This window comes from Entelurus aequoreus, linkage group LG09 (assembly GCF_033978785.1).
Source record: "Entelurus aequoreus isolate RoL-2023_Sb linkage group LG09, RoL_Eaeq_v1.1, whole genome shotgun sequence".
NCBI classification, from domain to species: Eukaryota; Metazoa; Chordata; class Actinopteri; order Syngnathiformes; family Syngnathidae; genus Entelurus; species Entelurus aequoreus.
This window is the reverse complement of record NC_084739.1, coordinates 67430453-67452580: the sequence shown is the minus strand read 5'-3', so window position 1 is coordinate 67452580 and position 22128 is coordinate 67430453. Positions and strand designations below refer to the sequence as shown.

The 22128-nt window shown below is 35.8% G+C and overlaps 1 protein-coding gene across 2 annotated transcripts in view; it reads left to right on the top strand.

Moving 5' to 3' along the window:
* Positions 1 to 22128, top strand: part of LOC133657640 (SH3 and PX domain-containing protein 2A-like) — a 180114-nt gene that overhangs the window by 147244 nt on the left and 10742 nt on the right. Inside the window, exons 8-9 of one of the 2 annotated variants that reach the window (XM_062059205.1) lie at positions 2733 to 2846; positions 13153 to 13236. In XM_062059205.1, the coding sequence (XP_061915189.1) occupies positions 2733 to 2846; positions 13153 to 13236 (198 nt within the window). The remainder of the gene's footprint in view (positions 1 to 2732; positions 2847 to 13152; positions 13237 to 22128) is intronic. The other variant, XM_062059206.1, reaches the window with a different exon arrangement.

Here is a 22128-nt window from a genome sequence, read left to right as displayed (position 1 = left end):
CACCAAAATGCGTCCATTCTCCCTTTTCTGTCTACACACTGTGTCTGCTTGTAAGCGTTAAATAAATAAAAAAAAACATTTTAATGACTTAGACCCTTTATGGTTCCCGGGAGCCCTAAAGGTAAAAAAACCCCAAAATCCATATGTTTTGTTATGATTTGAAAATGAAAACTATCAAAATGGCCCCCGCAGGCTTTAATTTTTCCGTGTGCGGCCCTCAGTGGAAAAAGTTTGGACACCCCTGTCCTACGGCGTGTAGTGAAGCATGTTTAGCTATTCCTCGTCCTCCAGTGATAATGCTACTTGTAAGAGACTTACTTTATTCTTCGCCACGGAGGCGAGGATTAGTGATTTATAGTAGCTAGAACACTTCCGACTGCGGATGGATGTTAGCTGTTAGCTTGTTAGCCATGTTTCAGAGTTGTAACTTCACCTTTATCTTGACTTTTTACACCAAAATGCGTCCATTCTCCCTTTTCTGTCCACACACTGTGTCTGCTTGTAAGCGTTAAATAAAAAAAAACAACATTTTAATGACTTAGACCCTTTATGGTTCCCGGGACCCCTAAAGGTAAAAAACCCCCAAAATCCATATGTTTTGTTATGATTTGAAAATGAAAACTATCAAAATGGCCCCCGCAGGCTTTAATTTTTCCGTGTGCGGCCCTCAGTGGAAAAAGTTTGGACACCCCTGTCCTACGGTGTGTATTCCTCGTCCTCCAGTGATAATGCTACTTGTAAGAGAATTACTTTATTCGTCGCCACAGAGGCGAGGATTAGTGATTTATAGTAGCTAGAATACTTCCGACTGCGGATGGATGTTAGCTGTTAGCTTGTTAACCATGTTTCAGAGTTGTAACTTCACCTTTATCTTGACTTTTTACACCAAAATGCGTCCATTCTCCCTTTTCTGTCCACACACTGTGTCTGCTTGTAAGTACTCTGTGTGTGTGCGCTGCCCAACATGCTCCTCTGCTGGTAAAACCAGCAATGTCACCACGTGACGACGCGCCGTCACGCCAGAGAACCGGTACTTTTTAAACCGAGTATCGTACCATTTTTGATTCATTAGTACCGCCATACTATACTAGTACTGGTATACCGTACAACCGTAGCGCACACATAGGGTGGGGAAATCAAACAAGGGGCAGGATCACTTAGTTTAAAGTCAATATCAACTGAAAGTGTAACAAGATGATAGATTTTTGGCGCTCATAAACAGAAAAACATTGCACATTGCACATCATTAAAAGTCAAATGTGTATAAAAGGTGACTGTTAATGCAATGAGGTTAGTCTTCCCGTGGTGTGACTCTGATGCCTCAGAACACAACAGTTCTTCAGGAACATGTGCACCGGAGGTTTGGCCCAGCTGTGATGGAACCCTTCCCATCATCCGAGTCTTTATGGCCCTCCACACAGCTGCCAGGTGTCTGCGTTGCCACAACAAACGTAGCACATAAAGGTGGTGTCACAGGATAGAACAGGGGTGGGCAATTAATTTTTACCGGGGGCCGCATGAGCTACCCGAGCACTGCTGGAGGGCCACATCGACAATATTTCAATTAAATTTTGCTCAATAATATTTTTGATATATACCGTAAGATAAATAATAATAATAATAATAATAATAATAATAATAATTAATAATAATAGTAATACTTCAACATAGTGTGTGTAACAGCATTCCATGACTAATATAAATAAATTAACATTAATAATAAATGACAGTAAAATAAGCACACGTATGACTGAGGAGTCATAGTGTAACTTTGTGTGGTGTTTGAGTTGTCCGACTTTTTGTGTGGCCGTAAACGCACCAGTGGTTTAGTGGTATGCGTGTTGGTGACAGATGACAAGTTGGTTTTGGCCTGGTTTGTACGGCAGAAAATGACTAGTTTTTCGAGATAGAAGTGTTTTACTCATGTTTTTGGTGTGGTTATGTCCGAATATAAACAGTTTTGCTCAATAAAGTGATCAATATCATTCCTGTCCTCGAAGCATCTCGATAGACGTTACAATAATTGAACGGTGTTCAATTGAACGGTGTTGACGAACACCGTTAAAGCCGCTTGTTGTCACTGTCACTCAAAGTTGCATTGCATAATTACATAGAATAAATATGTTTATTTTGTTTAGAATTCAGATGGGATTTGATTTGGTGCGCGGCATATATTTGCTGCGTGCAGCAGACGCTTGAGCAGTGCGCATTTGCGCAGGCACGCACCTTAGAGGGAACGTTGCTTGGCAGTCCATGTCTTGTTGAAAACACGCCATTCCTCATCAACTTTTCTCTTTTTAGCGTCTCGGGTGTAAAACGTGCATCACTTGTCGCTGCATGTGCACCTTCACTCGCAGGTTACACACGGACACACGCCCATAAATAATACTTTTCAAAATAAAAGCAGCACAGTTGTATTGCGCGCACGACATAGATGTTTTTTCAACTTTATTTTGTAATTTGTGATTGCAGCTGTTCACATTCACTCACAATCACGCACACGCATACGTCCACACGGAAGTAATACAAATAACGATTTTCAAAACAAAAGCAGCACCGTTGTATTGCACACTCGACATAGATACTTTTTTAAATGTATTTTGTAATTTATAATTGGCCTCACGCGGGCCGGACAGGGACGCACAAAGGGCCGGATGCGGCCCGCGGGCCGCAGAATGCCCAGGTCTGGGATAGAAGGTCAAGTCTGTGCTGATCATGTTTCTGTCCTGCAGGCTGGTGGTTCGTCAGCACGGCGGAGGAGCAAGGCTGGGTCCCCGCCACCTACCTGAACTCCCACAGCGGCACGCGGGACGACATAGAGCTGGGCGCCTCCAAATCCGGGCAAGGTAAGTCATCATGGACCTCGGCTGCCCACACACCCACACACCCACACAAACCCGCAAAGCTTTTCACGGAGGTGGAACACACTCGGCTTTTAACTGCAGGTCTGAACACAGAGTAGATTCAGGTCTGCGTCAATAGTGAGGAGGACTTCCAGACCACAGCCTGGTGATGAGCAGTCCAGTACAGTCAAGTACTGTACAGGAGAGGATGTTAGTCACATGATTGGAACTTGTGTCCTTGGTTCCACATACTGGAACTCTGCGGTGTGGTGGGGTGATTACGGCCGTACTTGCCAAAGCCTTTCGCAGCATTTAGTTTGGCGAGGACAACAAAGTGTGAGCATGGGAATGATTATTAGACTTGTAAACAATGTTTGAACACAAACATGTTCCTGCTGCACGTTGTCTTATTGTGTAAAAATGTGATGTTGGATCTCCTATTCGCACTCAAGGCGGGTTGCAGAATTGCAAACGTCATAAGTAAACAATGTTTTGGTGTAGATTCTCACTCCTCCAGATAGGATACCAGTACTAGTATAGCATCACGGTACTAATGAATCAAAAGCGGTACTTTATTGCTGGTTTTACGAGCAGAGGAGCACGTTGGGCAGCGCACACACACTGAGTACTTACAAGCAGACACAGTGTGTAGACCAGGGGCGTCAAACGTACGGCCCGAGGGCCGGATCAGGCCCGCGAACAGGTTTTATCCGTCCCGCGGGATGAGTTTGCTAAGTATAAAAATTAATCTGAACCTTTTGAATGAAAGAAACTGCTGTTCTAAATGTGTCCACTGGATGTCGCAATAGCAATTCTTTGTATCGTTGTAGATGATGCTATATATGTACAAAATAAACAACATGATGTTAGTACATCAGTCGAGGAAAATGATCAAACTACATAAATAACAAACATTTTCATATATTTTTTTTATTTTGATAGATTGAAAATTAACACCAATGAGTTGACTGATGAACATTGTCACATAATTTATTCAGAAAATATAAATAACGACAAATAAAGATAGAATACTATTAACTGCAACATGTAAGTGTAAAAAAACAACAACAATATTATGATTTGTACAATTTCAGAATGTGCTTGTTTTATTTTTTTTTAAACAAAGAAAAAGATCTGAAGTTGTCTTTATATTTAAGTTATCGTGCTGTGATTTTACTAGTCCGGCCCATTTGGGAGTAGATTTTTCTCCATGTGGCCCCCGATCTAAAATGAGTTTGACACCCCTGGTGTAGACAGAAAAGGGAGAACGGACGCATTTTGGTGTGAAAAGCAAAGATAAAGACATGATCCCCCATTATAATTATATTCTCTGCATGTGTCACGAGATCAGCGACAAACTCTGAAACACCCTCAGGAAGAGGTGCTTTAAGACATGGCTACCTCGCTAGCGGCTAACGTCCATCCGCAGTGTTTTAGCTACTTCTAAATCACTAATCCTGGTCTCCATGGCGATAAATAAAGTATGTTTCTTACATGTAACATTATCACTGGAGGACGAGGAATAGCTAAACATGCTTCACTACACACCGTAGGAGGATACAATAGCTCACCGGCGTCACAACGCTATGGGTGGATCTACACCTGACATCCACTGTAATGATACCAAGTACAATAGTGTATCTAGTCGATACTACTATGATTATTTTTTAGCATCAAAAAATGTTTTTTTTTTAATTCATATTATGTTTATAAAGTCAGTAAATACGTCCCTGGACACATGAGGACTTTGAATATGACCAATGTATGATCCTGTAACTACTTGGTATCGGATCCATACCTAAATGTGTGGTATCATCCAAAACTAATGTAAAGTATCAAAGAAGAGAAGAATAAGTGATTATTACATTTTAACAGAAGAGCTGCTTTAAGTCGGCAGTGTCTTAGCTGCTTATAAATCACTAATCCTGGCCTCCGTGGCGACAAATGAAGTACGTTTCTTACAAGTAGCATTATCACTGGAGGACGAGGAATAGCTAAACATGCTTCACTACACACCGTAGGACAGACCTGGGCATTCTGCGGCCGGCAGGCCACATCCGGCCCTTTGTGCATCCCTGTCCAGCCCGCGTGAGGCCAATCATAAATTACAAAATAAATTTTAAAAAGTATCTATGTCGAGTGTGCAATACAATGGTGCTGCTTTTGTTTTGAAAAGCGTTATTTGTATTACTTCCGTGTGGACGTGTGCGTGTGCGTGATTGTGAGTGAATGTGAACAGCTGCAATCACAAATTACAAAATAAAGTTGAAAAAACATCTATGTCGTGCGCGCAGTACAACTGTGCTGCTTTTATTTTGAAAAGTGTTATTTGTGGGCGTATGTCCGTGTGTAACCTGCGAGTGAAGGTGCACATGCAGCGACAAGTGATGACACCCGAGACGCTTAAAAAGAGAAAAGTTGATGAGGAATGGCGTGTTTTCAACAAGACATGGACTGCCAAGCAACGTTCCCTCTAAGGTGCGCGCACTGCGCAATTGCGCACTGCTCAAGCGTCCTCTGCGCACAGCAAATATATGCCGCGCACCAAATCAAATCCCATCTGAATTCTAAACAAAATAAACATATTTATTCTATGTAATTTTGCAATGCAACTTTGAGTGACAGTGACAACAAGCGGCCCTAACGGTGTTCGTCAACACCGTTCAATTGAACACCGTTCAATTATTGTAACGTCTATCGAGATGCTTCGAGGACAGGAATTATATCCATCACTTTATTGAGCAAAACTGTTTATATTCGGACATAACCACACCAAAAACATGAGTAAAACACTTCTATCTCGAAAAACTAGTCATTTTCTGCCGTACAAACCAGGCCAAAACCAACTTGTCATCTGTCACCAACACGCATACCACTAAACCACTGGTGCGTTTACGGCCACACAAAAAGTCGGACAACTCAAACACCACACAAAGTTACACTATGACTCCTCAGTCATACGTGTGCTTATTTTACTGTCATTTATTATTAATGTTAATTTATTGATATTAATCATGGAATGCTGTTACTAGAGAAAGTTACAGGAATGCACACTTCATCCTATGCTTACATTTCATTGTGCAACATGAGGATGTTTAAGGGCAACTAAATGTGATCTCTGAAAGGGGTACAAATGATTTCCAAAGCAGGGCTTTTGGTATAAAGTTAAGTTAGGTTAAATGAAAGTATTATTATTATTATTAATTATTGCTATTATTATTATTTATCTTACGGTATACATCAAAAATAATATTGAGCAAAATTTAATTGAAATATTGTCAATGTGGCCCTCCAGCAGTGCTCGGGTTGCTCATGCGGCCCCCGGTAAAAATTAATTGCCCACCCCTGCCGTAGGAGGATACTATAGCTCACCGCCGTCACAATGTAAACAAACGCCATGGGTGGATCTACACCTGACATCCACTGCAATGATACCAAGTACAAGAGCGTATCTAGTCAATACTACTATGATTACAATAATATCTTAACAAAATATTTTTTCCTTTTAAAAAAAATTCATATTATGTTTATAAAGTCAGTAAATACGTCCCTGGACACATGAGGACTTTGAATATGACCAATATATGATCCTGTAACTACTGTCATTTTTGTTGTTTATAAACTTCAGGAAAATACGTCCCTGGACTAGTGTTGTCCCGATACCAATATTTTGGTACCAGTACCAACATTTTTTCGGTACTTTCCTAATAAAGGAGACCACTAAAAATTGCATAATTGGCTTTATTTGAACAAAATGGGCGGTATAGTACCGAATATAATTCATTAGTATCGCGGTACTATACTAATACCAGTATACCGTACAACTCTACCCTGGACACATGAGGACTTTGAATATGACCAATGTATGATCCTGTAGCTACTTGGTATCACATCGATACCTAAATGTGTGGTATCATCCAAAACTAATGTCAAGTATCAAAGAAGAGAAGAATAAGTGATTATTACATTTGAACAGAAGTGTAGATAGAACATGTTAAAACAGAAAGTAAGCAGATATTAACAAGTAGGGATAGCGATAAGTCTTTATTGTCATTGCAACAAGTACAACGAAACTATGTTTTCAGCACAAACCCGTTCAAGATTAGACAAACAAACAGTGTGCAGGGTTACAGAACAGGAACGCTGATGGACGTAAAACGTGGGAAAAAGGTAAAACGCTGGGGAAGAAGATGAGTAAAAAAATACAATCTACACTGGGCTCCTAAGGGGGCCTAGTCTGGAGTGGGAAAAAACCTCCATGCCATGCACACATAAACACGTTACATTTAATCACGACAACTCGCAACAGAGGGTGGGGGAGTTGGGGCCCTGGAGGTCGACTGCTGCTATGAAGCGCTGCCAGCCGTCCATCACCCGGGGGTGCGTGTGTATGTATATGCCCATTGCCTTGGGTGTGTTGATGTAGTGTTCATGTTCATAGGTTCATAAGTAGATTAATAATCCATTTTTTACAGTTTGTCCCTCATTATGTAAACAAAATAATAGGTGTATAAATGACACAATATGTTACTGCATACGTCAGCAGACTAATTAGGAGTCTTTGTTTGTTTACTTACTACTAAAAGACAAGTTGTCTATTTTATTTAAAGACTAAATGACAATAATAAACATATATTTCATGTACACTAAGACTTTTTGTTCAAATAAAGACAATAATTAAATTTTTTGTGCTCCCCTTTATTTAGAAAGGTACCGAAATACATTTTGGTACCAAAATATTAGTATCGGGACAGCAACTGAACTTGTTTACTTTCAATGATTTCCCCAAAGGCAATGGCAAGAAGATGTGTGTAAGGATGAGACTTTGTCATGTTTGCACACAACAAACACAAGCAGATCCAAGCCACTATTTTATTTAAGCACTAAATGACAATAATAAACAATATGTTTGTTTGTTTACTTACTACTAAAAGACAAGTTGTCTAGTATGTTCACTATTATATTTAAGGACTAAATGACAATAATAAACATATGTTTGTTTGTTTGTTTACTTACTACTAAAAGACAAGTTGTCTAGTATGTTCACTATTATATTTAAGGACTAAATGACAATAATAAACATATGTTTGTTTGTTTGTTTACTTACTACTAAAAGACAAGTTGTCTAGTATGTTCACTATTATATTTAAGGACTAAATGACAATAATAAACAATATGTTTGTTTGTTTACTTACTACTAAAAGACAAGTTGTCTAGTATGTTCACTATTATATTCAAGGACTAAATGACAATAATAAACATATGTTTGTTTGTTTGTTTACTTACTACTAAAAGACAAGTTGTCTAGTATGTTCACTATTATATTTAAGGACTAAATGACAATAATAAACAATATGTTTGTTTGTTTACTTACTACTAAAAGACAAGTTGTCTAGTATGTTCACTATTATATTTAAGGACTAAATGACAATAATAAACAATATGTTTGTTTGTTTACTTACTACTAAAAGACAAGTTGTCTAGTATGTTCACTATTATATTTAAGGACTAAATGACAATAATAAACAATATGTTTGTTTGTTTACTTACTACTAAAAGACAAGTTGTCTAGTATGTTCACTATTATATTTAAGGACTAAATGACAATAATAAACATATGTTTGTTTGTTTGTTTGTTTACTTACTACTAAAAGACAAGTTGTCTAGTATGTTCACTATTATATTTAAGGACTAAATGACAATAATAAACAATATGTTTGTTTGTTTACTTACTACTAAAAGACAAGTTGTCTAGTATGTTCACTATTATATTTAAGGACTAAATGACAATAATAAACATATGTTTGTTTGTTTGTTTACTTACTACTAAAAGACAAGTTGTCTAGTATGTTCACTATTATATTTAAGGACTAAATGACAATAATAAACAATATGTTTGTTTGTTTACTTACTACTAAAAGACAAGTTGTCTAGTATGTTCACTATTATATTTAAGGACTAAATGACAATAATAAACATATGTTTGTTTGTTTGTTTGTTTACTTACTACTAAAAGACAAGTTGTCTAGTATGTTCACTATTATATTTAAGGACTAAATGACAATAATAAACAATATGTTTGTTTGTTTACTTACTACTAAAAGACAAGTTGTCTAGTATGTTCACTATTATATTTAAGGACTAAATGACAATAATAAACATATGTTTGTTTGTTTGTTTACTTACTACTAAAAGACAAGTTGTCTAGTATGTTCACTATTATATTTAAGGACTAAATGACAATAATAAACAATATGTTTGTTTGTTTACTTACTACTAAAAGACAAGTTGTCTAGTATGTTCACTATTATATTTAAGGACTAAATGACAATAATAAACAATATGTTTGTTTGTTTACTTACTACTAAAAGACAAGTTGTCTAGTATGTTCACTATTATATTTAAGGACTAAATGACAATAATAAACATATGTTTGTTTGTTTGTTTGTTTACTTACTACTAAAAGACAAGTTGTCTAGTATGTTCACTATTATATTTAAGGACTAAATGACAATAATAAACAATATGTTTGTTTGTTTACTTACTACTAAAAGACAAGTTGTCTAGTATGTTCACTATTATATTTAAGGACTAAATGACAATAATAAACATATGTTTGTTTGTTTGTTTGTTTACTTACTACTAAAAGACAAGTTGTCTAGTATGTTCACTATTATATTTAAGGACTAAATGACAATAATAAACATATGTTTGTTTGTTTGTTTACTTACTACTAAAAGACAAGTTGTCTAGTATGTTCACTATTATATTTAAGGACTAAATGACAATAACAAACAATATGTTTGTTTGTTTACTTACTACTAAAAGACAAGTTGTCTAGTATGTTCACTATTATATTTAAGGACTACATGACAATAATAAACATATGTTTGTTTGTTTGTTTACTTACTACTAAAAGACAAGTTGTCTACTATGTTCACTATTATATTTAAGGACTAAATGACAATAATAAACAATATGTTTGTTTGTTTACTTACTACTAAAAGACAAGTTGTCTAGTATGTTCACTATTATATTTAAGGACTAAATGACAATAATAAACATATGTTTGTTTGTTTGTTTGTTTACTTACTACTAAAAGACAAGTTGTCTAGTATGTTCACTATTATATTTAAGGACTAAATGACAATAATAAACAATATGTTTGTTTGTTTACTTACTACTAAAAGACAAGTTGTCTAGTATGTTCACTATTATATTTAAGGACTAAATGACAATAATAAACATATGTTTGTTTGTTTGTTTACTTACTACTAAAAGACAAGTTGTCTAGTATGTTCACTATTATATTTAAGGACTAAATGACAATAATAAACAATATGTTTGTTTGTTTACTTACTACTAAAAGACAAGTTGTCTAGTATGTTCACTATTATATTTAAGGACTAAATGACAATAATAAACATATGTTTGTTTGTTTGTTTGTTTACTTACTACTAAAAGACAAGTTGTCCAGTATGTTCACTATTATATTTAAGGACTAAATGACAATAATAAACAATATGTTTGTTTGTTTACTTACTACTAAAAGACAAGTTGTCTAGTATGTTCACTATTATATTTAAGGACTAAATGACAATAATAAACAATATGTTTGTTTGTTTACTTACTACTAAAAGACAAGTTGTCTAGTATGTTCACTATTATATTTAAGGACTAAATGACAATAATAAACATATGTTTGTTTGTTTGTTTGTTTACTTACTACTAAAAGACAAGTTGTCTAGTATGTTCACTATTATATTTAAGGACTAAATGACAATAATAAACAATATGTTTGTTTGTTTACTTACTACTAAAAGACAAGTTGTCTAGTATGTTCACTATTATATTTAAGGACTAAATGACAATAATAAACATATGTTTGTTTGTTTGTTTACTTACTACTAAAAGACAAGTTGTCTAGTATGTTCACTATTATATTTAAGGACTAAATGACAATAATAAACAATATGTTTGTTTGTTTACTTACTACTAAAAGACAAGTTGTCTAGTATGTTCACTATTATATTTAAGGACTAAATGACAATAATAAACAATATGTTTGTTTGTTTACTTACTACTAAAAGACAAGTTGTCTAGTATGTTCACTATTATATTTAAGGACTAAATGACAATAATAAACATATGTTTGTTTGTTTGTTTGTTTACTTACTACTAAAAGACAAGTTGTCTAGTATGTTCACTATTATATTTAAGGACTAAATGACAATAATAAACAATATGTTTGTTTGTTTACTTACTACTAAAAGACAAGTTGTCTAGTATGTTCACTATTATATTTAAGGACTAAATGACAATAATAAACATATGTTTGTTTGTTTGTTTGTTTACTTACTACTAAAAGACAAGTTGTCTAGTATGTTCACTATTATATTTAAGGACTAAATGACAATAATAAACAATATGTTTGTTTGTTTACTTACTACTAAAAGACAAGTTGTCTAGTATGTTCACTATTATATTTAAGGACTAAATGACAATAATAAACAATATGTTTGTTTGTTTACTTACTACTAAAAGACAAGTTGTCTAGTATGTTCACTATTATATTTAAGGACTAAATGACAATAATAAACATATGTTTGTTTGTTTGTTTGTTTACTTACTACTAAAAGACACGTTGTCTAGTATGTTCACTATTATAGTTAAGGACTAAATGACAATAATAAACAATATGTTTGTTTGTTTAATTACTACTAAAAGACAAGTTGTCTAGTATGTTCACTATTATATTTAAGGACTAAATGACAATAATAAACAATATGTTTGTTTGTTTACTTACTACTAAAAGACAAGTTGTCTAGTATGTTCACTATTTTATTTAAGGACTAAATGACAATAATAAACATATGTTTGTTTGTTTACTTACTACTAGGGGTGTGGGAAAACATCGATTCGAATTCGAATCGCGATTCTCACGTTGTGCGATTCAGAATCGATTCTGATTTTTAAAAAATCGATTTTTATTATTTATTTAAAAATTTTTTTTTTTTTTTTTTTTTTTTTTTTTTAAATGTATAAATTCAACAAAACAATACACAGCAATACCATAAAAATGCAATCCAATTCCAAAACCAAACCCAACCTAGCAACACTCAGAACTGCAATAAACAGAGCAATTGAGAGGAGACACAAACATGACACGGAACAATCTAAAAGTAGTGAAACAAAAATGAATATCATCAACAACAGTATCAATATTAGTTACAATTTCAACATAGCAGTGATTAAAAATCCCTCATTGACATTATCATTCGACATTTAGTTTATGAGATGCGATGCAAGCTTAAGCCACTGTGACACTATTGTTCATTTTTTGTATTTTTTTTAAAATTAATGTTTGTAATGATAATATCAATGAGGGATTTTTAATCACTGCTATGTTGAAATTGTTACTAATATTGATGCTGTTGTTGATAATATTCATTTTTGTCTCACTACTTTTAGATTGTTCCGTGTCACGTTTGTGTGTCCTCAATTGCTCTCAATTGCTCTGTTTATTGCTATTCTGAATGTTGCTGGGTCGGGTTTTGTTTTGAAATTGTATTGCATTATTATGGTATTGTTGTGCGTTGTTTTCATTAAAAAAAAAAAAAAAAAAAAAAAAAAAAAAATCGTTTTTGAATCGAGAATCGTGTTGAATTGAAAAAAAAAAAAATCGATTCTGAATGGAATCGTGACCCCAAGAATCGATTTTGAATCGAATCATGGGTCACCCAAAGATTCCCAGCCCTACTTACTACTAAAAGACAAGTTGTCTAGTATGTTCACTATTTTATTTAAGGATTAAATGACAATAACAAACATATGTTTCATGTACACCAATATTTCTTGTTCAAATAAAGACAATAACGCCATTTTTTGTGGTCCCCTTTATTTAGAAAAGTATGGAAAGGTATTGAAATACATCTTAATACCGGGACAACGCTACTTCAGAGTGTGTGTAGTTAGTCCTGGGTGGAAGGAGTTAGGACACCCCTGACTGAGCGGACTCCGGTTCTTTTAAGATGTCAGCTGTTTCGGTCTGTTGTAGTTCCTGTGGCAGCCATGTGTGTCCCAGATGCTCCAACATGACAGGATGAGGAAACCATGCTCATAACCTCCCAATTAAAAGCCAGAGAGAAGATGTCTTCATTTAACACTTCATCCCTCATTCCAGTCTGACCTGCTCTTCCATGTGCAGCTAACAACAACAACATGTCTTCCATGTCACGTGTGTGTGTGTGTGTTTTCACTCTTAACCTTCTTTGTTGACGAGCGTGCGCTCCACGTTTGTGTCCGTCAGTTACTAAGCGACACAAGGCGCACCTGAAGAGGCTGGACCGCAGATGGACGCTGGGCGGTGTCATCAGCCGGCAGCAGAGCCCAGGTGAAGTGACTACCTGCCCTCCCCTGTCATGTGACCTCCTTCTTCTTGTTCATTCCACCCCACTAACCACTAACTGTCATCCTCATGATAATACGCTTTACTTTCAGTATATTTACCCTCATTTTCGGACCATAAGGCGCACTGGACCAGTAATTATAGTCGGCAAACTAGGTGTTGTTGTTGAGTGTTGGTGCTGTCTAGAGCTCGGCAGAATAGAATAGAGTTTTATTGTCATTGTTACAGTGAACAGGTTCAAAGAACAACGGAATTGGAGCAGATCCCCTAAGGTGCATACACAATAATTTAGTAATATAAATAGCAAAAAAGAAAGAAAGAAGATATGTGTATATATATATACACTACCGTTCAAAAGTTTGGGGTCACCCAAACAATTTTGTGGAATAGCCTTCATTTCTAAGAACAAGAATAGACTGTCGAGTTTCAGATGAAAGTTCTCTTTTTCTGGCCATTTTCAGCGTTTAATTGACCCCACAAATGTGACGCTCCAGAAACTTAATCTGCTCAAAGGAAGGTCAGTTTTGTAGCTTCTGTAACGAGCTAAACTGTTCTCAGATGTGTGAACATGATTGCACAAGGGTTTTCTAATCATCAATTAGCCTTCTGAGCCAATGAGCAAACACATTGTACCATTAGAACACTGGAGTGATAGTTGCTGGAAATGGGCCTCTATACACCTATGTAGATATTGCACCAAAAACCAGACATTTGCAGCTAGAATATTCATTTACTACATTAGCAATGTATAGAGTGTATTTCTTTAAAGTTAAGACTAGTTTAAAGTTATCTTCATTGAAAAGTACAGTGCTTTTCCTTCAAAAATAAGGACATTTCAATGTGACCCCAAACTTTTGAACGGTAGTGTATATATATATATATATATATATATATATATATATATATATATATATATATATATATATATATATATATATATATATATATATATATATATATATATATATATATATATATATATATATATATATATATATATATATATATACACACATGCACATAGCCATACATATGCACATATAAACATATACACATACAACATTATTGCACATTATAGTCCGAAAAATAAAAAGACATGACACATGAGGACATGACAGACAGTGAGTAAGTAACCATGTAATACTCTTCCGTATCAGTAGGTGGCAGCAGGTAGCTAATTGCTTTGCAGATGTTGGAAAACATTGGGAAAACAGAGTGAAAGTAAAAAGGTATCTAATGCTTAAACCAAAAATCAACAAAAGGTGAGTGCCCCTAAGAAAAGGCATTGAAGCTTATGGAAGGCTATGCAGAACCAAACTAAAACTGAACTGGCTACAAAGTAAATAAAAACAGAATGCTGGACGACAGCAAAGACTTACTGCGGAGCAAAGACGGCGTCCACAATCTACGTCCGAACATGACATGACAATCAACAATGTCCCCACAAAGAAGGATTAAAAACAACTGAGATATTCTTGATTGCTAAAACAAAGTAGATGCGGGAAATATCGCTCAAAGGAAGACATGGAAATACCAAAACAAGAGAAAAAGCCACCAAAATAGGAGCGCAAGACAAGAAGTAAAACACTACACACAGGAAAACAGCAAAAAAGTCCAAATAAGTCAGGGTGTGATGTGACAGGTGGTGACAGTACACCTACTTTGAGACAAGAGCTATAGTGATGCATGCTTAGTTATGCTTTAAAGTCATATCCAACAATTGCGACAACAACTTTTTACCGTCAACTGAGTTTTGTTTTTTAATGATTTTCGCTGGTGGTGTGCCTCAGGATTTTTTCAACGCTCAAAATGGTTGAAAAACATTGCTTTAGTGGGACGTAAACATGTAATTGCAGGGAGGAGGTATGGCTACAAAGTAAACAAAAACAGAATGCTGGACGACAGCAAAGACTTACTGCGGAGCAAAGACGGCGTCCACAATCTACGTCCGAACATGACATGACAATCAACAATGTCCCCACAAAGAAGGATTAAAAACTACTGAAATATTCTTGATTGCTAAAACAAAGTAGATGCGGGAAATATCGCTCAAAGGAAGACATGGAAATACCAAAACAAGAGAAAAAGCCACCAAAATAGGAGCGCAAGACAAGAAGTAAAACACTACACACAGGAAAACAGCAAAAAAGTCCAAATAAGTCAGGGTGTGATGTGACAGGTGGTGACAGTACACCTACTTTGAGACAAGAGCTATAGTGATGCATGCTTGGTTATGCTTTAAAGTCATATCCAACAATTGCGACAACGACTTTTTACCGTCAACTGAGTTTTGTTTTTTAATGATTTTCGCTGGTGGTGTGCCTCAGGATTTTTTCAACACTCAAAATGGTTGAAAAACACTGCTTTAGTGGGACGTAAACATGTAATTGCAGGGAGGAGGTATGGCTACAAAGTAAACAAAAACAGAATGCTGGACGACAGCAAAGACTTACTGTGGAGCAAAGACTTACTCTTACTATTCTACAACACAAATACAACGTTGAAACAACATGCTTTTTGACGACGTTTATTCAATGTCGGGTTGTGACCAATGTTGGTCATTTCCCGACCAACAGCGTGGATCCAACGTTAGACACCAACGTTGTCCCAAAGTCAGTTTTGAAGGACATGCACGTATAATCAATGTTGTATCAATGTCTGGTGCCTTTTGGGAAGGCTTGATCAATTACAGCAACACCGTCCTATGCGTCAGTTTAGGTAGTAGTTTTACTTTATTTTTATTTAGTCAAACAGTGATTCTTTTCTCTTTATACGTGTGTAAACATGTTCAAATGTTTCATGAAGACATTATCGATGGCAACAGTGGATATTTATTGCTGTGGTAAAAATAAAGGACAATAGCATAACTTGTAAATAGGGTTGTCTTCATACCAATATTTTAGTACCGGTACCAAGATGTATTTCGATGCTTTTCGAAACTTTTCTACATAAAGGGGACCACAAAAAAATGTCATTATTGTCTTCGTTTGAACAAAAAATCTTAGTGTACATGAAACATATGTTTATTATTGTCATTTAGTCCTTAAATAAAATAGTGAACATACTAGACAACTTGTCTTTTAGTAGTAAGTAAACAAACAAAGACTCCTAATTAGTCTGCTGACGTATGCGGTAACATATTGTGTACCTATTATTTTGTACACATTATGAGGGACAAACTGTAAAAAATGATTATTAATCTACTGTTAATATCTGCTTACTTTCTGTTTCAACATGTTCAATCTACACTACAACAAAAACATTAGTAAAAAAACGTCTATGTAGCAAAATTTGTCATTTTGTGCCGTACAAGACCCAACTCTTTGTCATATGTCATATCAGCCACTGGTGCGTTGAGGGCCACGCAAAAAGTGGGACAACTCCAACACTACACATATAGTGTAAATGCCAGGTGGTTACTGTCTGACTCCTCAATCAGATGTGTGCTTATTCTACTGTCATTTATTAAGAATGTTAATATATAGATATTAATCATGAGATGCTGTTACTAGATGACAGAAATGCTCATAAAAAGATGTATTTTACAGACAGAAAGTTACAGGAATGTACACTTTATCTCATGCGTACATCTCATTGTGCTACATGCGAATGTTTTAGGGGGAATTAAATGAGATGGGGTCAGTGTTTCCCATAAACTGCCAAGATACCTGTGGCGGTGGGGGCGTGGCTATGGGCGTGGTCACCATGACATCATCGAGTAATTTGCATAATTTACTACAATGATATGATTTTCTCTAAAAAGGCTCAAAAAATGTACACTTACTAATTAATAATAACAGTTTTGTTTTAAACGTCCATCCATCCATCCATCCATCCATCCATCCATCCATTTTACAATATAATTACAACACTTTATGTACATATTTATATACAGATTTGAACAATAAGTTATTCACTGAAATATATTTATTAATTGTGGTTCTTACAAAAAATATATCTTATAAAATATAAAAGCTAAAATGTCTCTTAAAGCTCTGCCGCTTTAATTAGTGCATACTAAATAATTTAACTTTAGCCTACTACTACAACCATATTATTTACCAGCAACATAAAGTGAAACAGAGGCAGAGGTGTCCTGCCACAGTCAGTAACAAATAAACAGAAAATAGTAGTGGTCAAATACAAATAAGGCAACAAGAGAAGTAACCTACACTTCTCTTTTGTAAAGTAAATCTGAACAGCCTATATGGGCATCTACATCAACTATATGATTTGCCTGAGAAGCTGGACAGGACAAAAAAAAAAAAAAAAAAAGTTTTTTATTTGTGGCGGACGTAATTCTTTCGTGGCGGGCCGCCACAAATAAATGAATGTGTGGGAAACACTGGGGGTACAAATTATTTCCAAAGTAGGACCCCCACCCAGACACGCTGGTACATAGCTCACGAAAAACAAGATGTGTTTGTTATTTTCATTGGAAGTCACTTTAATTGTATAATGATATTAATACAATATTGAACTTATTAGGTCAGGTTTGGGACAAGTGTGATGCTGGACCACAGTCTGTTCACACTGTGCTCTGGAAGTTACAGGAATGTACACTTTATCTCATGCTTACATCTCATTGCGCTACATGCGAATGTTTTAAAGGGAGTTAAATGAGATGGGGTACACATTATTTCCAAAGTAGGACCCCCACCCAGACACGCTGGTACATAGCTCATGAAAAACAAGATTTTCTTGCTATTTTCATTGGAAGTCACTTTACCGTATTTTTCGGACTATAAGTCGCAGTTTTTTTTCATAGTTTGGCTGGGGGTGCGACTTATACTCAGGAGCGACTTATGTGTGAAATTATTGGCGTAAAATATCAAATAATATTATTGATCTCATTCACGTAAGAGACTAGACGTATAAGATTTCATGGGAGTTAGCGATTAGGAGTGACAGATTGTTTGGTAAACGTATAGCATGTTCTATATGTTATAGTTATTTGAATGACTCTTACCATAATATGTTACGTTAACATACCAGTTGGTTATTTATGCCTCATATAACGTACACTTATTCAGCCTGTTGTTCACTATTCTTTATTTATTTTAAATTGCCTTTCAAATGTCTATTCTTGGTGTTGGCTTTTATCAAATAAATTTCCCCAAAAAATGCGACTTATACTCCAGTGCGACTTATATATGTTTTTTCCTTCTTTATTATGCGTTTTTCGGCCGGTGCGACTTATACTCCGGAGCGATTTATAGTCCGTAAAATACGGTAATTATACAATAATAATACTAAAATATTGAACTTATTGGGTCGGGTTTGGGACAGGTGTGATGCTGGACCAGTCTGTTCACACTGTGCTCTGGAGGTTACAGGAATGTACACTTTATCTCATGCTTACATCTCATTGTGCAACAGGCGAATGTTTTAAAGGGAGTTAAATGAGATGGGGTACACATTATTTCCAAAGTAGGACCCCCACCCAGACACGCTGGTACATAGCTCACGAAAAACAAGATGTGTTTGTTATTTTCATTGGAAGTCACTTTAATTGTATAATGATATTAATACAATATTGAACTTATTAGGTCAGGTTTGGGACAAGTGTGATGCTGGACCACAGTCTGTTCACTCTGTGCTCTGGAGGTTACAGGAATGTACACTTTATCTCATGCTTACATCTCATTGTGCAACAGGCGAATGTTTTAAAGGGAGTTAAATGAGATGGGGTACACATTATTTCCAAAGTAGGACCCCCACCCAGACACGCTGGTACATAGCTCATGAAAAACAAGATTTTCTTGTTATTTTCATTGGAAGTCACTTTACCGTATTTTTCGGACTATAAGTCGCAGTTTTTTTTCATAGTTTGGCCGGGGGTGCGACTTATACTCAGGAGCGACTTATGTGTGAAATTATTGGCGTAAAATATCAAATAATATTATTGATCTCATTCACGTAAGAGACTAGACGTATAAGATTTCATGGGATTTAGCGATTAGGAGTGACAGATTGTTTGGTAAACGTATAGCATGTTCTATATGTTATAGTTATTTGAATGACTCTTACCATAATATGTTACGTTAACATACCAGTTGGTTATTTATGCCTCATATAACGTACACTTATTCAGCCTGTTGTTCACTATTCTTTATTTATTTTAAATTGCCTTTCAAATGTCTATTCTTGGTGTTGGCTTTTATCAAATAAATTTCCCCAAAAAATGCGACTTATACTCCAGTGCGACTTATATATGGTTTTTTCCTTCTTTATTATGCATTTTCGGCCGGTGCGACTTATACTCCGGAGCGATTTATAGTCCAAAAATACGGTAATTATACAATAATAATACTAAAATATTGAACTTATTGGGTCGGGTTTGGGACAGGTGTGATGCTGGACCACAGTCTGTTCACACTGTGCTCTGGAGGTTACAGGAATGTACACTTTATCTCATGCTTACATCTCATTGTGCTACATGCGAATGTTTTAAAGGGAGTTAAATGAGATGGGGTACACATTATTTCCGAAGTAGGACCCCCACCCAGACACGCTGGTACATAGCTCATGAAAAACAAGATTTTCTTGTTATTTTCATTGGAAGTCACTTTAATTATATAATGATATTAATAAAATATTGAACTTATTAGGTCAGGTTTGGTAAAGGTGTGATGCTGGACCACAGTCTGTTCACACTGGGCTCTGGAAGTGTTTGCGTTTGCTCAGACACATGACAAATGAGAGGGAACATTGCTTGGAAGTCAACCAGGGTCAGAGACCAGATTGTGTTCCACTTTGGAGGTTCCACTGCATAACAATAATTTTTTTTTTAAATACCCTGTTTTTCCGCCTGATACACTGCAAAAAGTGAAATCTAAGTAAGATGAAATATCTCAAATAAGGGTGATATTTGCTTATTTTCTGTCTGATAAGATAATTATTCTCACTAAGCAGATTTTATGTTCGAGTGTTTTACTTGTTTTAAGGGGTTTGGTCATAAATGATCTCAGTAAGATATTACAGCTTGTTGCTGAGATGTGATGACCTACAGTATATTATTTTAAGGTATTTTTGGGTTAATTGAGGTTAGCTAATTAGGGACCGATGTCCCTTTGGGACAGAGTACCCTATTGTATTTCTAGCGTTTTATTATTATACTGCCGCCTCTTTGAGCTGTAATTTGACCCCCTTAACATGCTTCAAAACTTACCAAATTGGACACACGCATCAGGACTGGCGAAAATTGCGATCTAATCAAAAAAACCAAACCCCAAAACTCAAAATTGCGCTCTAGCGCACCCTAGAAAGAAAACACAGACAAAACTGCCTCTAACTCCCAGTAGGAATGTCGTAGAGACATGAAACAAAAACCTCTATGTAGGTTTCACTTAGACTTATATTTCATACACTAACAACCCGCAGCAAAAATCAACAGGAAGTTTGCAATTCCCCCTTCAAAACAAAAGTTGAGTAAAAACAGTCACCTTTTTTCAAACATTATCTCCTCTGAGCGTGTTTGTCGTGTCGGCTTCAAATTAGCACAGGAGAGAGATTGAACCCTTCTGATTTAAAGTTGATGAAAGAGTTTTAATTACCGCTCCGGTTTGGATTTTATGAGCCCTCAAAGTCGGTCCCGTCCATCGCTGCTTGCAGCTTTAATTAGGGTCCGCCTGTACCCTGTATAAAGGACTCCCACAGGGAGTCCTTTATACAGGTACAAAGGAACCTATTGAAATTGTAAGGTTGATTATTATTTCGCAGCTTTGCGCACTACTTTGCCCCCCTTAACATGCTTCAAAACTCACCAAATTTTATACACACATGGAAAAACTGAGACAGCACACTTTAGTAAAAAAAACAATCCCCAAAAATCAAAATTGCGCTCTTGCGCCCCCTAGTAAAAAAACAAAAACAAACTGCCTGTAACTCCCACTAGGAAGGTCGTAGAGACATGAAACAAAAACCTGTATGTAGGTCTCACTTAGACCTACAATTCATAGTTTCACATCCTCGGGCAAAAACCAACAGGAAGTTGGCAATTTCCCCTTCAACACAAAAAATGACTAAAAACACTAATTTTTGCCTCTTTGAGCTATAATTTGACCCCCTTAAAATACTTCAAAACTCACCAAAATTTTACACACATTGGGACTGGTGGAAATTGCGATCTTAAAAAAAAACAGAACCCCAAAACTCAAAATTGCGCTATAGCGCAATTTTTGAATAAAACAGAGACAAAACTGCTTCTCAGAGGAAAACACAGACAAAACTGCTTGTAACTTCCGGTAGGAACGTTTTAGAGACATGAAACAAAAACCTCTACGTAGGTCTCACTTAGACCTACATTTCATAGATTGAAATCCTTCAGCAAAAATCAACAGGAAGTTTGATATCCCCACTTCAAAACAAATTTTTTTTAAAAAGCGGTCACCAAACATCAAACATTATCTCCTCTGAGCGCGTTTGTCGTTTTGGCTTCAAACTACTACAGGAGAGAGATTGAACCCTTCTGATTAAAAGTTGGCGAAAGCGTTTTAATAAGTGCTACGGTTTTGATTTTACGAGCCTTCAAAGAAAAGAACCACTGTGCCGCAGCACCTAGGAAAAAAACACAGACACAACTTCCTCTAACTCCCAGTACGAATATCGTAGAGACATGCAACACAAACCTCTATGTAGGTCTCACTCAGGACTACCACTGGACAAAAGTATTGGGACACCTAGGACTAGCACCTGCCAAAAGGCGGACCCGTCCAACGCTGCTTGCAGCTTTAATTTTAATTGTTTTGGAAAGTCTTGACAAGCCAAATTTTCTTGTTCTATTGGCAGATAATTTTGCTTAGTTCAAATAAAATACCCCTAATTTTAGTTTAGTTTTTTCTTGTTTTTGAACACTGACTTTTTGCAGTGTAGTGA